At 31.7% G+C, this 26,276-nt stretch overlaps 2 protein-coding genes across 2 annotated transcripts; one reads left to right on the top strand and one right to left on the bottom strand.

The window, feature by feature from the left end:
* Positions 1 to 10,896: 10,896 nt before the first annotated feature.
* On the bottom strand, positions 10,897 to 13,261 carry LOC107925361 (F-box protein At1g10780). The gene is made up of 4 exons (XM_016856021.2): positions 12,994 to 13,261; positions 11,762 to 12,506; positions 11,378 to 11,658; positions 10,897 to 11,273 (listed from the first exon to the last, which is right to left on the bottom strand). The coding sequence occupies exons 2-4, from the start codon at positions 12,501 to 12,503 to the stop codon at positions 11,037 to 11,039; spliced, it is 1,260 nt and encodes a 419-aa protein (XP_016711510.1). The 5' UTR covers positions 12,504 to 12,506; positions 12,994 to 13,261; the 3' UTR covers positions 10,897 to 11,036.
* Positions 13,262 to 25,666: 12,405 nt separating this feature from the next.
* Positions 25,667 to 26,065, top strand: LOC107925391 (uncharacterized). The gene has a single exon (XM_016856054.1). The coding sequence runs from the start codon at positions 25,667 to 25,669 to the stop codon at positions 26,063 to 26,065; it is 399 nt and encodes a 132-aa protein (XP_016711543.1).
* Positions 26,066 to 26,276: the final 211 nt, after the last annotated feature.

Genomic DNA, 26,276 nt, shown 5'->3' with positions numbered 1-26,276 from the left:
TAAGTATCGAATTGGTATCAACCACATAACACAACAAGATTACGTATATAAGCTTATACACAACCAAAGTACCAAAACATGTTCATTAGTTTGCAAAGTAAACATTCTATATGCATGCTTCAAGTAACCAATTTCAAAATATTCAAAAATCTACTGAATCGAGATACGGTACAGTGAGCTTCCCACTGATCTGATCGGTACATTCCAAGCATCCAAAAATCTATAGAAATCAATTTATGATAAGTCATTTTCTTATAATTTTCATAGATTTGTGATAATGGGAGCTTGATTTAACTAGTCACGTATCAATTTGTTGAAATTTTAGCAAGTTCCCATTATTGAGAAATTGATGAATTAGGCTTGAAATTGATAGAAAATTAGCTTAGATTATAATAAGGACTAAATTATAAAGCTTAATAAGCTTAATAGTTAACTTTGTAACATTAGGGACCAAATTGAATAAATTGAAAACCTATTATGAAATTATGCTAGAAATAGAAAGTATAGGGTCTTTAACGAATGAATGTGAAATTGGATTTTGATGCGATGCTAAATATCGAAAGATAAGCATATCTCGAGTATAGGAACTAAATTGAATAAAATGAAAAACATGTTTGGCTTTGTATTTGGATGTGAATTGGATAAAATCTGATAATATTTATCTATTGTATTCGGGCCGTCGAGAAGGAAAGGAAAGGCGAAAGTTGCTAACAAGTAATCACAATTTCGGTTTGTACTTTTTATAATTCGAGATCTATCTTTTTATTTACATATTCATATTAAATTGCACTTTGTGTGCTATAGGATTAGACTATGTACGGCTTTATGCACTTTGTGTGCCAGAATGTGCTTTATGCGTCAAGATGCACTTCGTGTGCCAAGATGCACTTTGTGCGCCAATATGTACTATGTGTGCAAGTTTCCCTTACTTTAGTTTATCTGATGATGCACTTTGGTGCTAGATTGGTGTGTTGGTTGGACGATCCATGTATTCGTCTAAGTCTGAGTTAGGTTAATAGGGGTTATAAAATGTAAGCTTAATAAATGATATTGAATTAATATGATATGATGATTTGGAACTATTGATATAGGTAGCGGATTAGGATCGAAAAGCTTTCAAGTTGCAGATTTGACTTAAGGTGCTAAACCAACTTGAATGGAAAATTGTAGCCTTAATACCAAATGTATTTTTGGATTCTTAAACCTAAAAAAAAATAAGAACTTGAAGTGATTAGATTCATGAAAACAGATAAATAAAATAAACAAGAAGTAAAATTAAAGAAGAGATGAAAAAGATGATGGGTGAATGAAATTGAATATTGAAGATGGAGTATGGATGATTGAATAGATGCCCTAAGAAACCTTTGGAATAAGAGATCCAACAACTCCCTTCAATTGGTTCTAATCTCCCCTCCAAAAAAAAACTCTTAGTAAGTCGGAGCTTAAAGACGATCCCCAACAATCTAAGAAGAATGTGTTGAACAACGTCTAAAATAGACAAGAAACAAATCTTACAAAAAGAAACTCAAAAAGGTTTTTTTTTATTAATTAGAAACTCATAATGTTTCCTAAAGATGGTAGATAACACTCATTTTTATACTACAAGGAGGTTGGATAAAAGAGAAACAAATCCCTAAAATTGTAGAAGACAATTGCCTACAATTTAGCCAACAAATCCCTAAAAATTGTGAAAGACAACTTGACTTGACTAAGCTTATTAATTGGGTCATTAACAGATTGGGCCAAACTAAAACTAAAAAGTAAACTAAGTCCTAAAGTGATCCAAATAAACTCCAGTTGAAATTTCAAGATGAGTTTATGGACGTCCCCATGGATTAATTTTGCATCCTAGATCCGTTCATTGCAAGATTGGGCTCGTATAAACATGTCAATGTGATCCATTTTGTTCCAACTCCAAAGGTGGTTTCTTGGACCAAGATTATGATGGAATTAGGCCAAGAAAATGAATCTTGATCTCATTTTTCCTTTGAACAAGCTTGTAGGGTCTTCGTCACAAACTCTTAGACTACTACATTCAATCTGGACTTAATTTGCTTAGCTTTCGATCTTGTAATAGGGTATTGAGGTAGAGTTAGCAGATCATGTCCATGCTCCCTTGATTGGGCCTTGATGCTCGCATCAACTATATATGTTTATATGCAATTTATGATAGAGAAAGCATATAATAGATTATGCGAATCACATTGAAATGAGCCTTGGCGGCCAAATCAAATATGAATGAGTTAATGGACTCCAAAAAAGAGTAGAATCGTAAGTTTAACGGTTAAACAACATTGATTGAACATGAAAATTTGATGACTTATTGTTAAAAGCATATATGTTTGAAACTTAAATGGTATTGAATGTTTCGAATAGTTTAGCGATTAAGATTTGATGAATGGTATGATATGGTGGATTCTATTATAAATGTTAAATGAATTTATCTATATGTATATGCATATATATAATAATGGAAATTCTTGGCATGATAGAATGTGAATTGGTTAGACATTTAGTTTGAATTCATTGTGTTCATTTGCTAATGCTAATGTTGCATAAACTTGAATCATGAAAGTACCATTGAGCTTTATCTCTCAACGTATGATTTGTTTAATCTATGCGCAGGTTTAGGTGGATCTCGAAGTTCTAAGAATTGATTCAACATCCAATTAGTAGTCCTTGACTCAGAAATGTTTGTATAGTCTCTTTCATTTTGATATATGGCATGTACTTAGGTTTGAGTCGATTTTGCATAATATGAGATTTTGTTGATATGTAAAGCTAGAAATGGTAAATTTGATGTTGCCAAATGGTATATAACTATGAATTGAATGAATGGAGGTAACAATTGCGGCATGTATGTGAATTGTTAGCAAGTGACGAAATAGTTAATATCATAAAATTAGACTGATGTGTTTGAATTGAAATGATGGAATTGATGCAACTTATATGTACATAAAGTGCTAATGTTTAGAAGTAAACCTATTTGAGATACATCTTTGGCTAGAAAAGTGAATGAAAATGTTCTATTGGTTTGTTTAGGTATTACAACTGGTATCTTTTGCACTATTTGGAAACAGGCAATCACGTCATGATGTCGGGCCCTTAGTGTTGCGACATGATCAAGTCAGTGAGTTGCATTGCGACAAAGAACTCCTAAAGTCGCAACGAGGAACTCCTGAAGTCGCGACGATGTCAACTCAATATTTTACAACCTTAAATATTTGGTCTGAATTCAACCTTATGTTAGCAAAAGAGCTTTCGTAAGCTTGTATAAGACTTGGAAATGATTATGTAATATATTATGAATGCATAGTATGTAACACCCCTTACCCGTATTCGACGCCGGAACAAGGCTCGAGGCATTACTGGACTTATACCACATTCATTCATACAAACCGGGCTATAAATTTTCGTCCAAATTAAAACCATTTGAAAATACTTATAAAGTCCCTAATACGGGTCTATGAAGCCCAAAACATGCAATTGAAGTGGTTCGGGGCTAAACCGGGAACTTAGGAAAGTTTTACAAAACTTAGAAAATTTTTCATGTTACAAGGTCACACGCCCGTGTGGATCAGGGGACACGCCCGTGTGACGTATCGCACGTCCATGCTTCAGGTCGTGCCCTAAACTAGGGTGCTTACTGACTTGTGCACACGGCCATGCCACACGCCCGTGTGCTATGTCGTGTGGTCGATTTAATTTTCATAATTTTTCATAAACTAGGTCCAGACTTCACACGGCCAAGGCACACTCCCGTGTCCAAGGCCGTGTCCTTTACACTGCTGAAACACACGCCCGTGTCTCTGCCTATGTGTTGGATACTAGACATTCTGTTTTCCAAATATTAAGGTGCAAGGGTGTAACACTCCTAACCCGTATTCGTCGCCGGACTAGGGTTAAAAGGCATTACTGGACATATCAGAACAATTCGCAATCATTTCATAATCAACATAGCATCAAAGTCAAACATCATTATAGAGTCCCTTACGTAGGTCAACGAGACCTTAAACATGCTTTAGAAAGAAGTCCAGACTAAACTGAGCTCATACAAAATTTTTTGAAACCTAAACATTTTTCAAAGTTGTAAAGGTCACAAGCCCATAGGAGCAGGCCGTGTGCCTCACACGACATTAGACAAGCTCGTGTGTTTAAGTGTGCCTCACACGATATTAGACAAGCTCGTGTGTTTAAGCTGTGGCAAAACAGGGCATACATACTTACTTGTCCACACGGCCACAAGACACGCCCGTGTGCCAGGCCGTGTGAAAATTAGGGAGGCTACTGACTTGGTCACACAGTTAGTCACACGCCCGTGTGTCTAGCCCGTGTTCGAAACTGACTTGGCCATACGGCCTAACACACGCCCATGTGTTCGACCGTGTGGTCTGCCCAGGCTCATTTCGAAATGGCCCTCGAGCAATACAGCTGAAACACACGCTCGTGTCTCTACCCATGTGGGCAAAAATAGGCCATTTACAAGGCCAAAATTCCACCCTTTAAGGGTCCTCCCTACCAATATCAAAACCAATTCATTTCATACCAAATTTTCAACCAATTCATAACCAAAACATACATCATTCATGACATATCATTATCAACAAGTTTCATGCGTGTAATCCATACCAAATCATGCCAAATCCTAAGCCAAAAATCATACTAAAATATATGATTCATAATCTCAATTTACTTCATTCATTCTCATGCTAAAATATTACCAAATTCCAAAATAAGCACATACCAAAACTTACCAAATTGACCAATTCACTTGGTCATTCAAAAGTGCATCAAAACATACTATTTTTGAACACAAAACATATACCAAAATTCATTCATAATCACATCCATAACCAAGCCATATCACATGGCTAGATATACACATTACAAAACATATTCAAATACTTCTAGCCTATACATACCATACTTTAATATTCACATTATCAAAAGGTACCAAAATATAGTTCGATAGTGTGGTAATGATCCTTGACAATCCCCGAGCTTCCGGTAGCTTCAATATCTACAAAACAATGCAAACACACACACAAAGTAAGCTTTCAAAAGCTTAGTAAGCCATATACAAATAAACTTATCACATAACACATTTCTAAACCACTTCATTCATGTAATTCATGGCAAAACATAACCACATATCCATAATTCTCATATAACTCAATTGTTCATAAGTCACTTACACATAACACATTTCATACTCATACAATTCATACATATTTCATATGTCCACATATAAACATATACTTACCTTTCATTCTTAATCATAATGTACATTTCAAACGTACCTGAATTTGGATACACATTCTCATATTCATTCATTTCTCGGAATGCTCGTTGAACCGTTTGGAATTAATAAGGATACTCGAATAACTCGGAAAGCTAGCACAATGCCAACGTCCCAGACATTGTCTTACATGTAATCAAATATCGATGCCACTGTCCCAAATAGGGGCTTACACAAAATCAAATACGATGCTGATGTCCCAGACATAGTCTTACACGTAAATCATAAGTCGATGGCAACGTCCCAGATGTGGTCTTAAACGAAAACACCCTATGTCATGACATATGTATCCTAACTATTCCTATGGTTCGTACGGGGCTTTTCGGACGTTGTTACATTATCGAAACTTTCTCAGACATCACATATTGAGCTCTCATATAGCCATTTATCACAATTCAATGCATATAAACATAAATAAATCAACTCAAACACGTTTATTTGTATATTGACTTACCTCGTACGAATTCGAACGAACAAAGTCGACTACTCGATGACTTTCGACTTCCCCAAATCTAATTCCGTTTTCTTTTGTTCTTGATCTAAATAAATTCAAATTTAAATCTTTTATTCAAAAAATCATTCAAATCAATCCATAAACACACATTTAGGAAATTTTACAAATTAGCCCTCACATTTTCACATTTTAACACTTTAGTCCCTAATCACAAAAATCACAAAATATACAAAATTTCCATATATCCATGCTTAGCTGAATTTTCATAGTGTTCATATAAGCTCATATATTTCATTTATTTCACATTTTAGTCTCTCAATTTCTCATTTTCACAATTTAGCCCAAATTACTCAAATTCATCAAAAATTCCAAAATAAAACATGTTAACCCAACATCAAGCTTCCAAATACTATCATCAAAATTCATAAAACTCATAGTTTCATCAATGGCTCAATTCAAAATCATCAACAATTTCAGAAATTGAGACATGGGCTTGATAGATTACTAAGTAACGATCACAAAAACGTAGAAATTATAAAAAAAAAATCGAATCAAAACCATACCTTAATCAAACTTGAAAGTAGCCGAATATCAAAACACAAGAACCCTAGCTTTTCTTTCTTCAATTTCGGCTAAAATGATGAATATAATGACTAATTTGATGTTATGTTTTAATTATATTAACACAATATTCTAATTACTAATTTAACCTTGCTTAAAACATTATAAAATCACATATATTAAGGCCATTAATGTCCAATTATCATGTAAATGGCATATTAACAACATAAGGACTTTTCATGTAAAAAGACATAGCAAATACGCACTTTTAATATATGGAACCTCACTTTTACTTTTTTTGCGATTAAGTCATTTTTATCAAATCGGCACACAAACAATAAAATTTTCACACAAAACTTTCACAGATATTAATTCACATATTTTAAGCACGAAAAATAATATTAAAATATTTTTCAAACTTGAATTTGTGGTCCCGAAACCACTATTCCGACTAGGGTCTAAATCGGGCTGTTACAAAGGGACACACGACCGGTTCACAAGCCCATGGGGCTGACCGTGTGCCATACACGGCTTAGACACACGCCCATGTGTCTACCCGTGTGGACGGAAACAAGGCTATTTACCAAGCCATTTTGCCACCCTTACTTGCACACATCTACACAACATCACATGGCACAAGTCCTAGCATGTAAATGCAACCAAATAATCACAACCAAAATAATGACATGTCATTCTTATACCATCATTTATCATACTTAAAACATCATACTTATCCCATTAAAAACATGCTAATTTCACTTTCATAAAAGGGCATTAACATATGAATAAACTTACAATCAGTATAAGCCATCATTCCTGGCTATATATATAAGTTGAAGCATTAACATTTACAAGCCAACACATATGGCCAAATTAATAACGACACATATGAAAAATTGACCTAGTCCCTGTGCATGCCATAAACTCAAAATGCTTTAATTTATTTATACCCAAAATGATAGCTTGATAGTGTGATAGGATCTTCAACGATCACCAACCCAAGCTAGTTTAATAACCCTATAAGATATGAGAAAATAAGGGGGTAAACTATATAGCTTAGTAAGTTCGTATGAAAATAATAAGCAACTCTTACCAATCTTTTATCAAGTCCAACAACTTAAACGTAAGATAATACAAATTGCTATGAATCTCACAGTTATAATTTTATTCAGTCACAATGTTTACTCTATCAGCTTATAAGCATAATTTAACATATCTTGGCATTAGCCTAACAACCGCAATCTATCCTTTGTAACATATTACAACAATTAACAAATCATTTCAAACCTCATAGTAAACATGCACATTAATTATGTGTACTCATATTTCTAAGCACATATCTTAATATCTTTCAATTGCCTAAACTTTTATCTTCCCGTGCTTTCATAACCATTTTTAATAGGCAATTATGTCTTTTTCTCATATCTGATAAATTGCAATTTAAGTGAATAAAACATGCTATATCATAACTCAGTTCGGCTCGAAAGCCAATCACATGATCTTCAACCGAATTTACCATGAATTTCATACATCACAAGTATAAACCAATAGCCACAAGGTTTTCACAAAATCCTTCTCGTGGAAATCATGAACTCACAATTTCATGAAGTCAATACTTATAAACTTTATGTACTTACCTGTATCAATTCGTAATACTTACATACTATTTCTCTTCTTTGACATACTCGTTGAACACTTGGAATACTAATCGGATACACAGAAAGTCTTGCACATAAGTGCCACATACGTAGCCAATGCTACCTCATATCTCATAACACATATATGCTCACTCTCGTGCCAATCATGGGCTTGCTCATACAAGCTGTCAGTTAAGACGTAGTTACTCGGTGCTGCTCACACAAGCTGTCAGATGTCCGTAACATATGCCGGAGTACCCAGCCACCGATAGGACGTACGAGACTAGAACTCGGATCACATAATCACATATATCACATGGGTTCTTAGTGACATGTCACTCGTATCCTAATCTATTCCAAAGGTTCAATCGGGATTTTATCGCTTGTCGAAACTTTGTCGAATACGTCCAAAGAGGCAATCACACAACTCATGCAATATCAAAGCATATAAAAATATAATTATAACATTGCATTATTTACATACGAACTTACCTCGGCATAAAAATGGCGAAAAGGGCCTAACTGTCAAATACTTGTTTTTCCCCTATTCCAGTTCTGAACCTCGTTTTTCATTATCTATAATATCACATTTAACTTATTTAATCTTTATACTATTCAAATCAGCCCAAAATCACATTATGACAAAATTTGTATTTTTGCCCCTAAAGTTTGACATTTTTACATTTTAGTCCCTAGGCTCGTAAAATGAAATGTACTCAATTTCTTCAATACCCATGCCTAGTCGCACCTTATACATCCTTATAGCAGCTCATATTTTTCTTTTATTTGCATTTTAACACCCATTTTACAACTTTTTACAAATAGATCCTTTTTTACATTTTTACCGAAAATCATTGAGCAAAAGTTATTTTTCTAACAATAAACATGCATTTTCTACCATTAGCCATCAAAATACACACATGTATATCATGGGTCAAACCTTGGACCTTAATCATTCCTCAAATTAATGCTAGAAATAGGTAGATCGAGTTACAACGACTTCAAAATGTAAAGAGCATTAAAAACGGGACAAGAACAGACTTATAGTCAAGCTTGGAAGTGGCCAAACCCTAGCTATAGCTTCCCCTTCTAAAATTCAGCTATGGTGAGGAAGATGGACAAATATTTTTGCTTGATTTTTGCTTTTTAATTCATTTAATTACCAAATGACCAAAAAGCCATTTTCTTAAAACACTAAAATTTCTCTTACTCCATATCCATTTTTGTCCACCAACTTAATTAATAGTATAATTACCATCTAAGGACCTTTAATTTAAAATCTCATAGCAAATAAACATCTTTAGCATATAGAACTCAAGTTTTGTACTTTTTTACAATTTAGTCCTTTTGACCAAATTGAGTGCCCAAACGTCAAAATGTTTTAACAAAATTTTCAAGAAATCATACCATAAAATTATAGATCATAAAAATATAATAAAAATAAGTTTTTCTGTGTCGAATTTGTGGTCTCGAAACCACTGTTCCGACTAAACCCAAAATCGGGCTGTTACATAGTATACTTATCTACATGTATAAATGGTTGCATTGTGTATATAATTTATCGTAGTTGCTCTGGCAAAGGATGTGGCATCTTGTAGCTCAGACTTGGCGACCAGGTCAGGTATGGGGTGTTACATCCATTTTGTGGGTATATTTGTTGTCTTCATAAGTGATGATGGACAAATGACGGTGCCTTCTGTAGTTGAAACTCTACTAGCCACCAACAGTTTCTCTTGAAAAGTGGGTCACTCTTTGTTGGTTTCTTAGTCTATTTTTGTTTTGAAAGTATTTCATAATAATAAATAATTTCACAAGCCGGTTTGGACCCGTGTTGTCTTAGGCTTTATATGTTTTTTTGTTTGCTTTCCATTATTTAATAAGTCGTTACTTTTAGAAGTTTTTGGCTACTCTTATAACACATTTTTTAGTCTTATTTTTGTCCTCCCATTTCTCTTGTTCTTTAACTCTATTTATTTTTATTTTATAACCGTTCTTAATATTTTATTGAAATATATTTTATTTTAATATTTTAATAATAAATATATAGATTATAAATTATAAATATTTAATAATAAATGTTTTTAATATAAATGCAAATATTTTATTATTATAAATATGAATAATAGTTATTATAAGATAATTTTTTATTTCCAAAGGGCAATGCATTTGATAATATTTTGAAACAAATATAATTTATGTTATATTCATTCCATAAAAAACAATTTCCAAAAAAAATGAGAATTGACATTTTATGTAGAAAATTTGCCAGACAACAATTATTTTATGCAACATCATCCAAACATAAAAAGGAGCTCAATTTTTAAAAAAAAAAATCAATCTATTTTTAAATATTTTCTAATAATTGTTTTCAGCAAAACAAGTTACATATAGGGTGTAGAGTTTAAGCTGGAGGACACTTGAAGGAGCAGTGCAAACCATTGATAATATTTCTGTTAGGTATCGTTCGAAGATGGAGCTCTCCATAAGGTCTCCAACAGTGCTACTTGAAGCAATTCTTCCAAAACATGCTTATCTAAATGTTGATTAGTAGATGAGGAAATTCAAACACCTGTTTTCTTTTCATATATGTTGCACAAGGAAACCCTTCATACCAACAAACACAGCATCAAGACATAAAAAGAAAACAAATTATACCAGAACAAACAAGACAAAAGAGTCCCGGAACCAAATCTCGAACCCCCTGGCTCACGTGCATACTATTGCAGGATAGGAGGATCACTCTCCTTGTCCTCCTTATTGCACAGTACTAATTCATACGCTACCTTGTTTTTCTAGACTTGGTTTCATCTGATTTGTTTGCATTCCAACGACAAATTATATATATATAAATCACCATGTTAGGTTGCATTGGTGTTTTTAGGAACTTCCCCTTATTTTCAGAGGGTCTTGTAGGTTAATTCAGTTGATTGATAAAGAGGTCAAAATGCATAACATTCGAGATTAAATAAGAAACTTGGTAAGTATCTTCATGAGAATCATCATGAAGCAATCAGCAGTCAAAACTCTTTTAAGTTCCAAAGCAGAAAAAAAAAAGGAATCATAGAGGTGGTGCCCCTTGTTAGCTTTATTCTATTCGAACTATTTTGCGGTTCATAAACCTAAGCCTGCATATCTCATCAAAGAAATCGTCTGAGCTACTATGGTTGCTCTTCATTTGAAGAATCCTTATTACCATCGTCTTCAAGTTCTTCCCATACTTCAAAAGGGACTCCAAAGTGCTCATTTTCTGTTCAGCGTTTAATGGTGATCTTACTTGAACCACAACTTCCTCTAGGCATGGAATCACAAACCCTGGTTCTACCTGTAAACACGATTTTTCTTTCTTGATTAACACATTCAATCTTGAAGGTCAAATTAGGCCAAAGAGCCAACAATAATACTGCTGTGCCTATGTTTATAGCTTACATTTTTCAGGCTGTTTTTCTGGCAAAGAGCAGCAAACATGGCCCCATGAATATCAAACTTTTGCAGCTTGGGATGGCTATTAAAAAACTCAACGAAATCAACTTCTGGAAAGGGTAAAAGGGACTCCAAATCTCCAGTGAATTCAACCTTCATATAGAGATGCTTCACCTCACTAGACCACTCTAGCATTTTGCTTATTGCATCCCAACACCATTGGACCCCCCTCATTGATAAGGATTCAAGGGCTGAAAGCTTCCCAAAGTCTACCATGTATACTCTACCTAAATGCATCACAAAAGCAAAATGGTAATTAAAATTCCAATTCAAGTTTTTCCTAGTTCCTACACAGAAATGGAAAAGCATACAATAAAGTAGAATAGTTACCTGAATTGTTTGCAATCAAAAGCTTCCTTAGGCATGTAGTCTCACGAACTCGAAGCCAACTACAACCTTGAACCTCAAGGAGTTCGATTTTTGGACAAGTGAGAGAAAGGGAACAGTTGCCCAAGCCATAGAAGTCCAGCTTACACTGCTCTAAATATGGCAACTCAACTGAAACTGATCTAAACCCTTGACAACCAAGCAGAACTAAGTTAGTCAACTTAGGGCATGCCCTTAGTGCAGCAGATAATGCAGAATCCTCCAATCTTGCTCCGACAATTTCAAGGCTTTTTAGGTTTTTAAACACATCCCACTTGGGTGAATTAGCCATTAGCACACCCCAAAGCTTCAAAGACTCCAAATTCTTAGCTGCACTAACGCAGTCCAATTTGGATGGACTATCAACACAAGCCTTATAATCAGTAATATTATCCATTCTGAGCTCAAGATGCTTGAGCGATGAATGCACCAGCAATAGCCATGAAGCAAGGCCTGAACTGGTGAATGGACTGTAAACAACAAGCTCCTCTAAACATGTGATTGACGAAAGCATTTTCCAGATAACAATGTCCGGGCTATCACTGCCGGTGTAACCATCAAATGAGTTACGAGGAAAGTAGAGACTCTTAAGGTAAGGCAATGACTCCTTCCATCTCTTGGATACACAACTACAAACTGCAACATCCCTAGCATTGTTCAAGTGTGACAAAATGTACTGAACTATGGCATCAGGAAGAGATTCCATTCACTGAGAAATATCATCAAACACGTAACTGTCAATAATTAATTAATTATCGGAGAAGCCAACACGATAGATCAATACAAGTATACTCCATGAACTAAATACTAATTAAAAGGAATACGCAAACATTATATAATTCATAATTGAAACAGTTATTTGCTGGCTGCTAACATAAACATTCAACTCAAAAAAAGAACTATTTTACAAGTTATGGAACATTAACCACTGCGATAAATTAAAATTCGCAAGGAAAATTTTAAAGTTTTGGTAACAGCTAATCAAGCTACGAACATTTAAAACTAATATACTCAAAACATTAGCATTGCACACAAATATACTTAAAAAGCGTATTAAAAAGCGTAATTTACGAAGAACCCTGATAAGATACGAACATTTCAAAACAAGCCCAAATGAAATTCAAGTAAATGAGATGACACATTCATGAACATTTCAGGGATGAGAAGTGAATAAAGAGATGAAAAAGGAGACTTACAGATATAATTTGAAAGAGGAAGATGAAGAAACAGATCTGAGAGAATATCTATTTTGAAATTTGAAGAGAGATGAAAAAGTGAATGAGAAAGAATATATATATAAATAAATAAATAAATAAAGAGTGCAGAGAGAAAGAGTGGCGCGCCTCAATGGAGGCTTAAGCGTGTTTTCAATTTTTAAAAAACTTTGAGAGAGAGGGATTTTCTTGTTTTGCTTTTTTTTTTTTTTTCTTTTAAAGTTTATTGCTAGTCAGTATACTTCTGCATGGGTTTTCAAGTTTTTGAATTTCTTTTGACCGTTCAACAACGGCCAACTTATTAAAATGTTTTGGTTTAAATTTATTAAAGGTAGTTGTACTTTTTTAAATTTTAAAATTTAATCCTTATATATTGATTTTAAAATATTAATCCTCTTTCAAAATTTGCCTTTACAAATGTTGATATGGCAGTTGTAAAAAAGATAGAAATAACTTTTCTCAATATTTACTCTCTTTTTTGTCATTTTAATCATTACTCTTTAAAAATATATAAATAATTACAAAATTTATTTTAAAAATTATATTTTTTTAGTTTTAAGTTTCAATGAAGTTATAAAAATATAAAAATGTGAAAAATAAAACAAGTAAAAAGGCCAATATGATTGAGTTAAGCGGCTATTGAATGCCTCTTATTATTATTCAATGAGTAAATAATATTTTTTTGTAATTTTATATTTGTTTAAAATTTTAATAATTTTAAAATGATATTTTAAAAAAGATGTTTATTTTTAAAAACTTTAAGAATTTTCTTTTTTTTGACGTAAAATATTAAAAATATATGTGTTAATTTTTTGAAGTTGTTTATGGAATAAAAAAAGTACACAGTTAATGTACCAAATACTCGCCCTTTAATTTTTTATATTTTTATGTAAGAAAATTTATTTTGTACACTTTCAGTAGAGTTTTTAAACTTCACAAGCAATAGTTAAGAGGATGAAAAGTGTCTTGTAAGGGTTAATAAAGTATTAAAAAAACACATGACAAGTTTTTTAAAATTACTTGTGAAATGAAAAAGTACAATGTTAATATACCAAATAATAACCCTTAATTTAAAATGTGAAAAAAAAGTAAAGATTTTTAAAATTTTTACATAGTTTTAAAGAATAAAGATCCACTTAGCAAAAACTAAACATTAAAGGTTAAAAAGAATTATTTTATCTTTTTTTTAACTACTACAAAATTAACTTCAAGTGTAAATTAGATAGAGGAAGCAAGTCTTTTAAATAAAATAGTATAGAATTTAATATCCCAAAATTAAAGTATATGGACTAAATTTAAATTTTAAAAGAGTATAAGGATCTCTTACATATTTAAACCAAATGTTTTTTTTCTCAAAACTTATTAAAATACTTTGATCTATGGTAAAATGTCACATGAATTTTTTTATATAAATTTTATTTAAATTTAATCATCAATAGTTATGGATGTAGTGTTAAAAAAAACTTATATATAGGTTGCATTTGTTTAATAAAAATATTTACATTTTTTGTGTTGTTTTGTGGAAAATAACTTGATCAATGGAAAATAATCTTTTTTTTTCTATAAAATAACTTACTTTTTTTAAGAGCACAAATTATTTTCCAAAAAGAACTCTTTCATAAGTAACTTTATTTTTATATAAAATATAACTTGAATCAAGCCTCACATTATTATATTAATAATCATTTATAATTTTAATTTTAAAAATGTCTAAAACATTAATACCAAATATTATAATTTTCAATATTAGTAAACATATTTATTTATTTATTTTATATTTAATAATGTGATAATTTATTGTTTTAATAAATTATTGAACAATACAATTTCATTTTAACAATATATTTTAAAAGTAATAATTTTAAATAATATTTGAAAAATATTTATATTAATATTTTAATAATATATATTACAATTATAAATATACTAATAATAAATATATTTTAGTATAAATGTTAAAATATGCCATGATTCCATGTACTATTCTCAAACTTGGAATTTAGTCCCTATACTTTTATTTTCAGAAATATAATCTATTTATTTTTTAGATTTTAAATTTCAGATCTAATTGTTAACACTTTTTTTTTAATTTTATTGATTTAACATTTTTAAATAAAACTACTCACTTGATAGTCATGTAACTAAAAAATGGCATTATAATAAACAAAAATTGAACAAAGCAATTAATAGTGTTAACAGTAAAACCTGAATTTTAAAATCTAAAAAATAGAATGATTAAATTTCCAAAAATAAAAATATGGGGGCTAAATTCCAAAATTCCGAATAATACAATGACATATGACATATTTTAACTTAGTATAAAATATAATTTCTATACACATAAAATATAAATATTTTAATTATACAAATGTGAGTATTTGTTTAAATAATGTTTAGCTTCCTGTATCCCTTCCAACTCTAATATGTTAATATACACTCTCACATATGCAATATATGTAATCTAAATTAAGTTCTAGTTAATCATTATTTATTATTAAGTTTATATATAATATTAATTATTACAAACAACTCAACCAAAGCTTCATTTTGATGTACTTTATACAGTTTTATCTTAATATGCTCAGTTTATTATCTCCATCTGTTGTATGTATTAATAATATTGTTAATTGAGTTAGTGTTACAAGTCAATTTGATACTAACACACAATTGATGACAATGTCATGATAAAAAGAATTGGGAGTTTCTGGGGGATATGTCAACTACACTTGCTACTTTCACTGATTAAGTGAAATTATGGAATAATGAGGTATATGGTCACATTACGCAGCGGAAGAATCTTTAGAAGAAAAAGCTGGATAACGTTCAAAAGACGATTGATTGAAGAAGCTTGACTTTTTTAAATCAAGTTGAGTTAGAAATTCGAGAATAGCTGGAGTCAGTGTTACATCATGAAGAGCTTTTATGGCGGCAGAAAGCCAGGTGTGACTGGTTAGTTTTTGGGGATCGTAACACAAGATTCTTCCATATGCGACCTTTACAGAGAAGGAAGCATAATCGTATTGTTGCCCTAAAAAATCAAGTGGGGAAGTGGGTTATGGATGAGGATGACTTGAAGCAGGAAGCGGTTAATTTTTATAAGAATCTTTATAGCAAGCAATCAAGAAGAACGGGTAGTATTGAGTGTACTGCTTTCCCATCTCTCAAGTAGGAAGCGATCTAATTCCTTAGTATGCCATTATCTAATGAGGAGATTAAGAAGGCCCTTTTTGATATGGCACCTTTAAAAGCACTAGGCAGTGATGGATTACACGCTATTTTTTATCAGAGTCAGTGGGAGCTTGTTGGTCCTTCGATTTGTGAGTGGGTTAAGTCGGTTTTTGTAACACCCCCTAACCCTATCCCGTAGCTGGAACAGGATTACGGAGTATTACCGGTCACTACAGTTCGATTACGACTAATAGAGAAAGAAATATAATTCAGTTCATAAAATATATCTCATTATCCCTTTAATAGGCCCTCGAGACTTAAAATGCATGTTAGAACCAAACCATGACTCAATTGGAAGCTTATAAATTTTTTTCGTACGATTCTTAAAATTTCCTTTAATAAATAGTACCACACACCCATGTGGTCTAGAAGACACGCTCGTGTCTCCATAACACGCTCATGTTGTCACCCTCTGTGACTCACACGGCTTGGACATGCCCGTGTGCTTAGCCCGTGTAGTTTTAATTTCAATTAGAACTTAGTGTAGTTTTCACATGACCAGGGCACAAGCCCGTGTACTTTGGCCGTGTACCTCACACGGCTGAGACACACGCCCGTGTCTCTACCCGTGTGGCGTTATCTGGACATTCTGTTTTACAACACTTAAGGTGCAGGGGACACACGGCCTAACAACATGCCCGTGTGCAAGCCGTGTGTCTCACACGGTTTGGCCACAAGTCTACGTGCTAGGCCGTGTAGACTCAAAATGAGCCTTACAAATCAAATTTACCAACCCTGCAATTTAAGACACCAACAATCCAAAAACCATTCATTCAATCACTTTAAATCACATTTAAAGCTACTTAAAATATGTTAAATTAGACATCTTATGTACCTATTCAGTAAATCTTTTTAAGTATCTCACATACATTATCAAATAATTCAAATTCATATCAAATAAGTCAATTTCCTACCATATACTATTATCAATTCTACATTTATTTAATTCATCATTATATTGACAATTCTAAATGACACATATAAACGTTCTAGGTACATGCCAATACCAATAATTAATAGACTTTACCTCATTGAGTTAGGGATCGGCCTGGAATGCTGATTTAACGGTCTAACTTTAACCTATCCTGTACACAAAAACAAACAGTACGCTAAGTATGAACTTAGTGGTATTTCTATAATTCGAACACTTAATAATAAGAATAATAAAATTACAAACTCTTAAAATCATATAATAAACACAATGGTATAATTGTTCAATATCATTAAGTAATTGTAACACCCCTAACCCGTATCCACTACCAGAACAGGGTTTCGGAGCATTACTACCATTTGCATATCACTTAAAAAAAATTAAAATACTTACCGATTCAATGCATCATATAAAATAAATATATTACCATTCAATCAACAGTTTGGCACTTGTATAAGCATCAAACAACAACATTGTTAGTATACTTGCACATATCTCATATAAATTCAACATTGATATATCTATTTTCTCGACATGTCGCACTTGAGTTTAATAATAGTCTCAATTACATAATTTCCTTGTATCAACATATCAAAGATAATCATATATGTACATGTCATGAAACATATCATGCTCTTACCATTTCTTCACAAGCATATATCATTCATTTCATTATATCAATATTTTATGCTTCATCATTTCCATATATTTTATGTATATTTATTCTGGTAATAGCTTATATCAAACTTAACATAAATTATATTCCATGTACTTATACTTATTTCGTTTATCCATTTTCATAATTATTTCATACAACGCTTTTGTACATATATTTCCATATGACCAGTTCTTGTAAACATTTCACACAACCATTTCATATAACCATTCGTCATCTGATACATTTTACCTGAATATCAATTGTTCAACAGATGTTATAGCGTCTCCCATCCACGGTCTTATGTGTCTTTGACGTGATGCCATAGTGTCTTTCAACTATGGTCTTACTCATTTTCTGTCATGTTGCCATGGCATCTTTCAACCATGGTCTTATTCTTTTCATGTCACGTTGCCATGGTATCTTTCAACCATGGTCTTACATATCTCATATCAGGTTGCCATGGTATCTTTCAACCATGGTCTTACACACAGGTTGCCATGGTATCTTTCAACCATGGTCTTACACATTTCATATCAGAGAGCACACTCCCGTGAACCTCATCCTTACAGTGGGATTACCAATCCAGGCTAAATCCCCTGTAATCTAAACTCATACAGTATTGTCGGGATTACCAGTCCAGGCTAAATCCCCTGCAACGACAATTACTCTAATGAGCTTGGATCTGAATTACCAGTCCAGGCTAAATTCAGACCCTAATTCGGATTACCCGTCTGGACTAAATCCGTTTTACACATATTCTTCGGGAGGGATATATCAGGATAGGATCACCCGTCCGGGCTAGATCCTTTTTACCGTCAATTCCTTTTCAGAGATCCATCGAATTTTCCTTTCATTCCCGGGATTTCTTCTCCTTTTATCAAATTTATCAATGTTTCATAAAATTTCATATAATGAACATTCAAATCATATTCATATCAAAAACATGCATTTCAAGCATTTAAGAATATAATTCAAGTTACACGAACTTACGTCATTGCTTGTTTGTGTTTATAATTTCATTAATCTGATATATTTTCTTTTCCACGATCAATCTCATATTTGAGTCGTCCGGATCTTTATAAATAAATTTGATCATCATTTTCATTCATTTCATATTCTAATGCATTTAATTAATGCTCTAGGTAAAATAACCATTTTGCCCCTAAACTTTTAATTAATGACGATTTCATCCTTAGGGTCAGGAAAATAAAATTCTTGCAATTTAATCCTTATTTCCAGCTATTATTCTCATATATATTGATAACAATCCATGAATTCTATAAAATATCAAAATTTTTCATAATTTCAACACTTTTCAATTTAATCCCTAAATCATGTTTTCCCTTGATCTTGAACTAAATTAATAATTTCATTCAATTTTGTAATTCAAATAATAAAATAATTCATTTCATGCAATCTGGTCATTTCTGACATGTTTACAAAATTGCCCATAAAGTTTTACTTTTATTCAATTTAGTCCCTGAGCCTAAAATATGCAAATTAGCCATGCTAGATGAATATTCATACATATTTTTCCTCCTCCACCTCTCCATTCCACATCCTTAATGTAGATAACACACTTGTAAGTAACATTATCCATAATTTTTATTATTTACTTTTATGAATATTCAAGCTGTCTATCTGCATCATAGTAACTAAATTATTTATATCTGGATCTATAGAACTCCAAACTAATATCCGATAATTTTCCCTGAATCTAGACTCATATATATTCTTACCATAAAAATTTCAGAATTTTTGGTTTAGCCAATAAGTACAGTTTATTCTTTAAAGTTACCCCTGTTCTGCTGTCTAATAGTTCTGACCCCTCTTCACCAAAAATTAATTATCTCCTCATATAGGATTCAAATGATGTTCTTGTTTGTTTCTACTAAAAATATACTCATTCAAGATTTTATAAATATAAATTTAAGCCCCTAATTATTTTTATTCAATTTTTTATGATTTTTCAAAGTCAGAATAGGGGAACCCAAATTCATTCTGACCTTGTCTCACAAATTTCATTATATCTCAAAATTTACAAATTCATTTCTTACACTATTTCTTCTATGAGAAACTATACTAAATAAGATTTAATTACATATTTTTTTCATCTTCTAATTCGATTTCTACAATTTATGGTGATTTTTCAAAGTTAGTCTACTGCTGCTATCCAAACTATTTTTGTGCAAGCTATTAATTACCATGTTATAACACCCTTATTTTCTTTTTCTACACCATTTCTCATCACTTTCTCTTATTTTCTCTTCACTAACATATCAAAAACATAGGACCTTATGTAAGAAAACTCTACTATAACATTATTTCCATGCTTTGTCAATAATAACAAACTTAAAAACATATTGAAATCTTGATATACTTACCTTGTTCTATTGATACTAATCTTTAACTTGATTTTCTCTCTCCTCCAGCTTCTATTTCTTGAATCCAACTTGATATTCTAACTCCCCATGCTCTCCTTAACATTTTTGTCTCTTGGTAGCTATGGAAATTCATTTAATTTTTGGGTGAAAATGGTGAATTTTTGGTAAAAGGACCAAATTGTAAAGAAAGCAAAACTTTCTTTCTTCCTCTCTTTCTCTCACGTTAGTGCATGGGAAACTATGGATGAGAATTTCTCATATTTCTTTCTTTATATACTAATAAAATAATAATAAAATATCTTATTAAAGTATTAATAAAATAATATTTATCTAATTAAATAATTATAAAATATCAAAATATCTCTAGCATCATTATTACTTTCTAGATTTCTCTCTCTTCCAATTGACCATTTTGCCCTTCATTATCTTTTAAAATTCCATCCTTGAGTCATCATTTAATTTGGTAAAATTACAATTTAGTCCCTCATAGTTCTTCATCTATTCAATTTGGTCCTAATTCATCCATTTTCCTTAGTTTCTAGATCATTCCACTCTTAAATTATTTACACTATTGGTCCTTCAACTTTTTCATATTTACACTTTAACCCCTCAAATTATGAATATTTACTCTTGTGCAACAAAACTTTTCTCACTTTTACAATTTAGTCCTTTCTTGAATTAATATATCATAATATACTTCTCAATATTGACATAACTCAAAATTTCCCTTTTTGTCACTTTATTTCCTTATTTTACTATATCAAAGATAATATCTTACTGTAAAAATTTTCAGGGTATTACAGTAATAATCAACTCTTTACTTTTCGATCAGTAATTGTTTTAATCCAACCTCTATATCAGTCAATATTTTTCAAAATCAATCAGTTTATCATTATCATTCATTAGTGATCAATTATTCTTTGATAATCAGTTTCCAACATATATTTACAATTCATTTGAATAATAATACTATTCATCTTTCATTCAATGTTCTGTACTATTCCATTTCAATAACAGTTAATATTCTTTAGTAACAATCAATTGATCTTAATTATTCAGTATCAGTCAGTCATCAGTATTAATTAGTTATTCAATAGTAATAATTTATTCAATAACAGTCGTTTATTCAGTAACAGTCAATTATTCAGTAAGAATCAGTTATTCAATAATAGTCATTTATTCAGTACCAGTTAATTATTCAGTAGCAGTTAGTTATTCAGTACCTCTATTTACCCCTATTAACATGACTCGGACCTGGACGGATACACGGATCCAACCAACACACCAGTTCGGAATAATGTGCCTCATCGGCTTTGCCGAAGTAAACAGTAGCAGTACGGTACATAGTACCTCATCAGATTAAACCAAAGTATCAGTAACAGTACGACACACGAAGTGCCTCATCGACACGAAGTCGAAGTAATAGTACGACACTATTAGTGCCTCATCGACTCAAGGTCGAAGTATCCCTATATACTTCCAATCCTATGGCATGCCAACTAGATCCAACTTAGCCTGATACTGTTAATAGGGTATTCAGTAAACTTTCAGTTTTCAATCAGTACATAATTCAATTAATCAGTTATATTCTCAATTTAATATATTTCAGTTCACTTTATATTAACAAATGTTCAAATTTCACAATAATCATATATTTTCATATCAAGTTCATCATTTTCCAAATCAATATATTTTTCAATATAACCTACATTCATATTCAATTCCACATCAATCACATTTATCCATGTAAATTCAATAAATTTAACATATACCAATTAATCCATTTCAATCATAAAACACAATAATTCTTACCTTAACATTTGCCATATACTTTAAATAAAAATATAACAATCAATAACTAAGTTCGGATTATAGAAATACAAACTATAATTTCCGAACTAACCCCCGTCGACTTTGCCTTTTTCCTTACTTAGCCGAGATTTTCCCGCACAATGTTAGCTACGGAAATCAATTAAAAATTATCAATACACTACCATTCAATTTCTTTTTTATTTCTTTTCAACTTTTGCCTAAATTCTAATTTAGTCCCTAAATCGAGACTAACTTTGATTCTTCACATTTAACTCAATATTTTCATTCAATTTCCATTTTAAACTAATTTCAATTTTCTAATTTCACCATTAAACCATAATTTCAAAATTCTTTCAATTTATTCCCTATAGCATAAAACTTATGAATTATTTTACAATTCAATCCTTATTTGACTTCTAACTTGAATTTCTATCAATTTAACCTTTAATTAATCATTTTATTCAACATGGATAATATCTAGAAATCTAATAACTTTCAAAATATCAAGTAAATTTCATCAAAACCTTATTCCAAAGCTTCTAAAACATCAAAATTAAATAAAAAGTGCTAAATTGACATACTTATTTAAACCTCAAGATTCAAACCTTGAATTTCCCATTTTTCTTTCTTTTCTTTCTTTCCTTCTTTCCTTCCCCCTGCTAACGTTTCATATTCTGTTTCTTTTTCTCATCTCTTTTGTTTCTTTCTTTTATTTTATGTTTTAACTATATATATATAATATAATAACATTAATAACTATAAAAATATCTATTTAATATCAAATATTTATTTTATATTTGTATATCATCATCTCCATTCACTTGTTATAATTAAATTTATTTATTATATAAATGTTTTATAATATAATTAATTAATAAATATATTTTTATAAATAATAAATATCTATTAATAATTAAATACATGTATTACAAATGTATGTATTTTTATTAATACACTTGTATCAAATCATAACCACACATTTGTCTTTCGATTATTTATTTTATATAAAAATCTATTTACTTAAATAAAAAGTAATTAAATAAATATTTTACAATTGTACAAATATATGTATTATACATGTATATTTTGATTGCCATAAATTTATCTTTACTTTAATTTATTTCATAATATAATAATTTAATATCAATTAAATAATAATAACCATAATAATAATTAATTAATTAATCTAAGAAAAATCTTAGATTTTTCCATTCTTTTGCCGTCTAAATTAGGACAAATGGCATAATTATCATTTTGGTCCTTTACATTTTCTTTTAATCTATAATTCAACTTTCACACTTTATTCAATTTAATCCTTATACCTAATTAGCCTCAATTTAAGCTAATTCACTAATTAAACTCTAATTAATCAGTCAATTAACTTTGTAAATATTTTTAATAAATATTTACAAATCAATTTTTCAGAAAAATAGACCCGAAAATACATTTTTTCGACAACCGTAAAAATTCAATTAGCATCTGGAATGTTTCTCGCAGTTTCACCATACCAGTCTTTGTTTGGTCTTATACAAGCTGGTGATGAAGGTTATTACTAATAGATTTAAAGTGGTTTTTTCGAAGATCATTGCACCTAAACAAGCAGGATTTGTCGCAGGAAGGAACATAAATGCTAACATCATCATTGCACAAGAAGTCGTGCACTCTATGAAGAGTATGCAAAAGAATAAAAGATGGATGGCCATTTAAATTGATCTCGATCTCGAGAAGGCCTATGATCATGTTCGTTGGGATTTCATAGACGCTTCTCTACAGGTTGCAGGTATTCCTAACTTTCTTCGTAATGTCATTATGTCAGCTATTTCTGGTTCAACTATGCAAGTGCTTTAGAGTGGAGTGCCCTCCCAGAAATTCAAACCAGCAAAAGGAGTTCGTCAATGATGTTCGCTTTCACCTTACCTTTTCATTTTGTGTATAGAGTGGTTAGGGCATGGTATCCATACGGCCATGGCTGGCGGTAGATGGTCAATCTCCTATCCAGCTGACTAGATCAGGTTCGTTCCTTTCTCATCTTTTTTTTTTCGTAGATGACTTGATTCTTTTTGGTCAGGCAGAGGAGAAGCAAGCACGAGTTATCAAGGAAGTTTTAGATACTTTTTGTGGTGTTTCGGGTCATAATGTTAATCTACAAAAGTCAAATATGTTTTTTCTCTAAAGGGGTGGATGAAAATATTCAAAGGCATATTAGGAGATTTTTTAGTTTCCAGGTAATACAGAATCTTGGTTCGTATTTAGGGATTCCCGTCTTTCATGAGAAGGTTACGAATAATACTTTGTGCTTTGTCGTTGATAAGGTACGGAGTAAACTTTGTAGTTGGGACGCTAGACAACTCTCTCTTGCATGTAGAATTACTTTAGCTCAAGCGGTCTTGTTATCAATTCCGAGCTACTTTATGCAATCGATGATGATCCTAAAAGGTTCGTGTGATAAGATCGAAGTTATGGTTAGAAAATTCATTTAGGGATCCACTAGTGGTAATAAAAAAATTACTTTGGTTTGTTAGGACTCGATATGCCAACCTAAATCGCATGACAGTCTTAGTATAAGGTCTCTACGTAATCATAATACTTCTTTCATGATGAAGCTGAGATTTAAATTAGTGATTAATTATTCTTCTTTATGGGTTAATGTGCTTCGGTCTAAGTATGAGGTTCAAGGTGGATTACCGGAATCTTTATCGAGGGGACGCTTTCTTGTGGAGATCTCCATCGAAGATTTGGCCGCTCATACGTGAGAATCTACTCTGGTTAATTGGAGATGGGCACAATATTAACTGTTAAAAGGATTCTTAGGTTCCTAATGTTGGCCCATTGTACAAAAAGATAGCTTGCAAATCTAGCTTGGATATGGATTGTTCCCTTAGTGATATGGTCATAGAAAATGAGAATTGGGATTTAGATTTCTTTTGCCTTTGGTTAACCGAATATATCATTCATCAGATTGTAGAGATTTCGCCACCTCAATCAAATTCTGGTATGGATGGAATTATTTGGGGGGGACTACGTCTGGCGCTTTCTCAATTAAAAGTGTGTATAGGAAACTTCGGGAAGATTCATGGAATATGAAAGAGGATGTTTGGAAATTACCATGAAAATATCAGGGACCACAAAGGGTTAGAGTGTTCATTTGGCTTGCTATTAAGCACCGTTTGCTCACAAATGTTGAAAGAACACGAAGAGGATTGGGTTCAGATACTGCTTGTGGTACATGTAGCCATAATTATAAGAGTGTCTTTCATGTTCTATGGGATTGCACAACGGCAAGGGATATTTGGATGCAGTTAATCCCTCCAAGTAAACAATCTTTTTTTTTGCAGGGTCTTTATACGAATGGATGGAGCTTAATTTACGAAATCTGCAAGTCGTAAAATTAGTGGGTGGAGCCAATTGGTATTGTCTGTTCGAGATTATCATTTGGCGTATGTGGAAGAATCGAAACCTATGTATATTTCAAGGACTTTTGTGGAATATTGATGAGGTTATCAAAGCCTCTCTATGTTGGGCAAAATAGTATGTTTCGGTGTGAGGTTCGTAAGGCACTAAACTTTCAAGATCTGATTTTGTTCATGTTTCTTTGGATGGTTGGTCTATTTGAACACGTATGGTTCGATTAAATATGTTGATATGTTTGTCATAGTTGGAGGGCTTCTGCGAGATCATAATGGGACTTGGATTGTTGGCTTTATTAGGTATTTAAGTAATTGCGAAGTTATTGATTCAGAATTATGTGGCATTCTTGATGGGTTGCAAATTACTCTTAATAGCGACTTTCGAAAAGTCATCATTCGGACAGACAATCTTGAAGCTGTTAACCTCATTTATGAAGGAGTTCATGAAGTATCTAATTCTACTTTAGTTATGAGAATACTTTTGCTTTTGAAGCTTCTGAGTCACTGGAATCTTCAACATATTCCTAGAGAAGATAATAGAATTACAGACAGGATAGTCAAGCTTAGGAGAGACAGGAAACCGGGGTTGCGGTTTGTTGATAAAAATTATATGATGAGTTTTCTTAATGTTTGATACTTGAGTTGTAATTTCTTTTTCACCAGAAAAAAAAAATATATGTGGTTCACATTAGAGGTGTCTATGGCCTGGTTTAGGTTAGGCCCAACTAAAATCTTAGGCCCGTTTGCTAGGCCCAGGCCCAACCCGAAAAATGAGTTTAAAATTTTGTTCAAGTCTGACCCAAATAAAAATGCTAAAACTCAGGCTCAGCCCAATCATATTAAAT

The sequence above is a fragment of the Gossypium hirsutum genome, chromosome A01 (genome assembly GCF_007990345.1).
Source record: "Gossypium hirsutum isolate 1008001.06 chromosome A01, Gossypium_hirsutum_v2.1, whole genome shotgun sequence".
NCBI classification, from domain to species: domain Eukaryota; kingdom Viridiplantae; phylum Streptophyta; class Magnoliopsida; order Malvales; family Malvaceae; genus Gossypium; species Gossypium hirsutum.
This window is presented reverse-complemented; position numbering and strand designations above follow the sequence as displayed.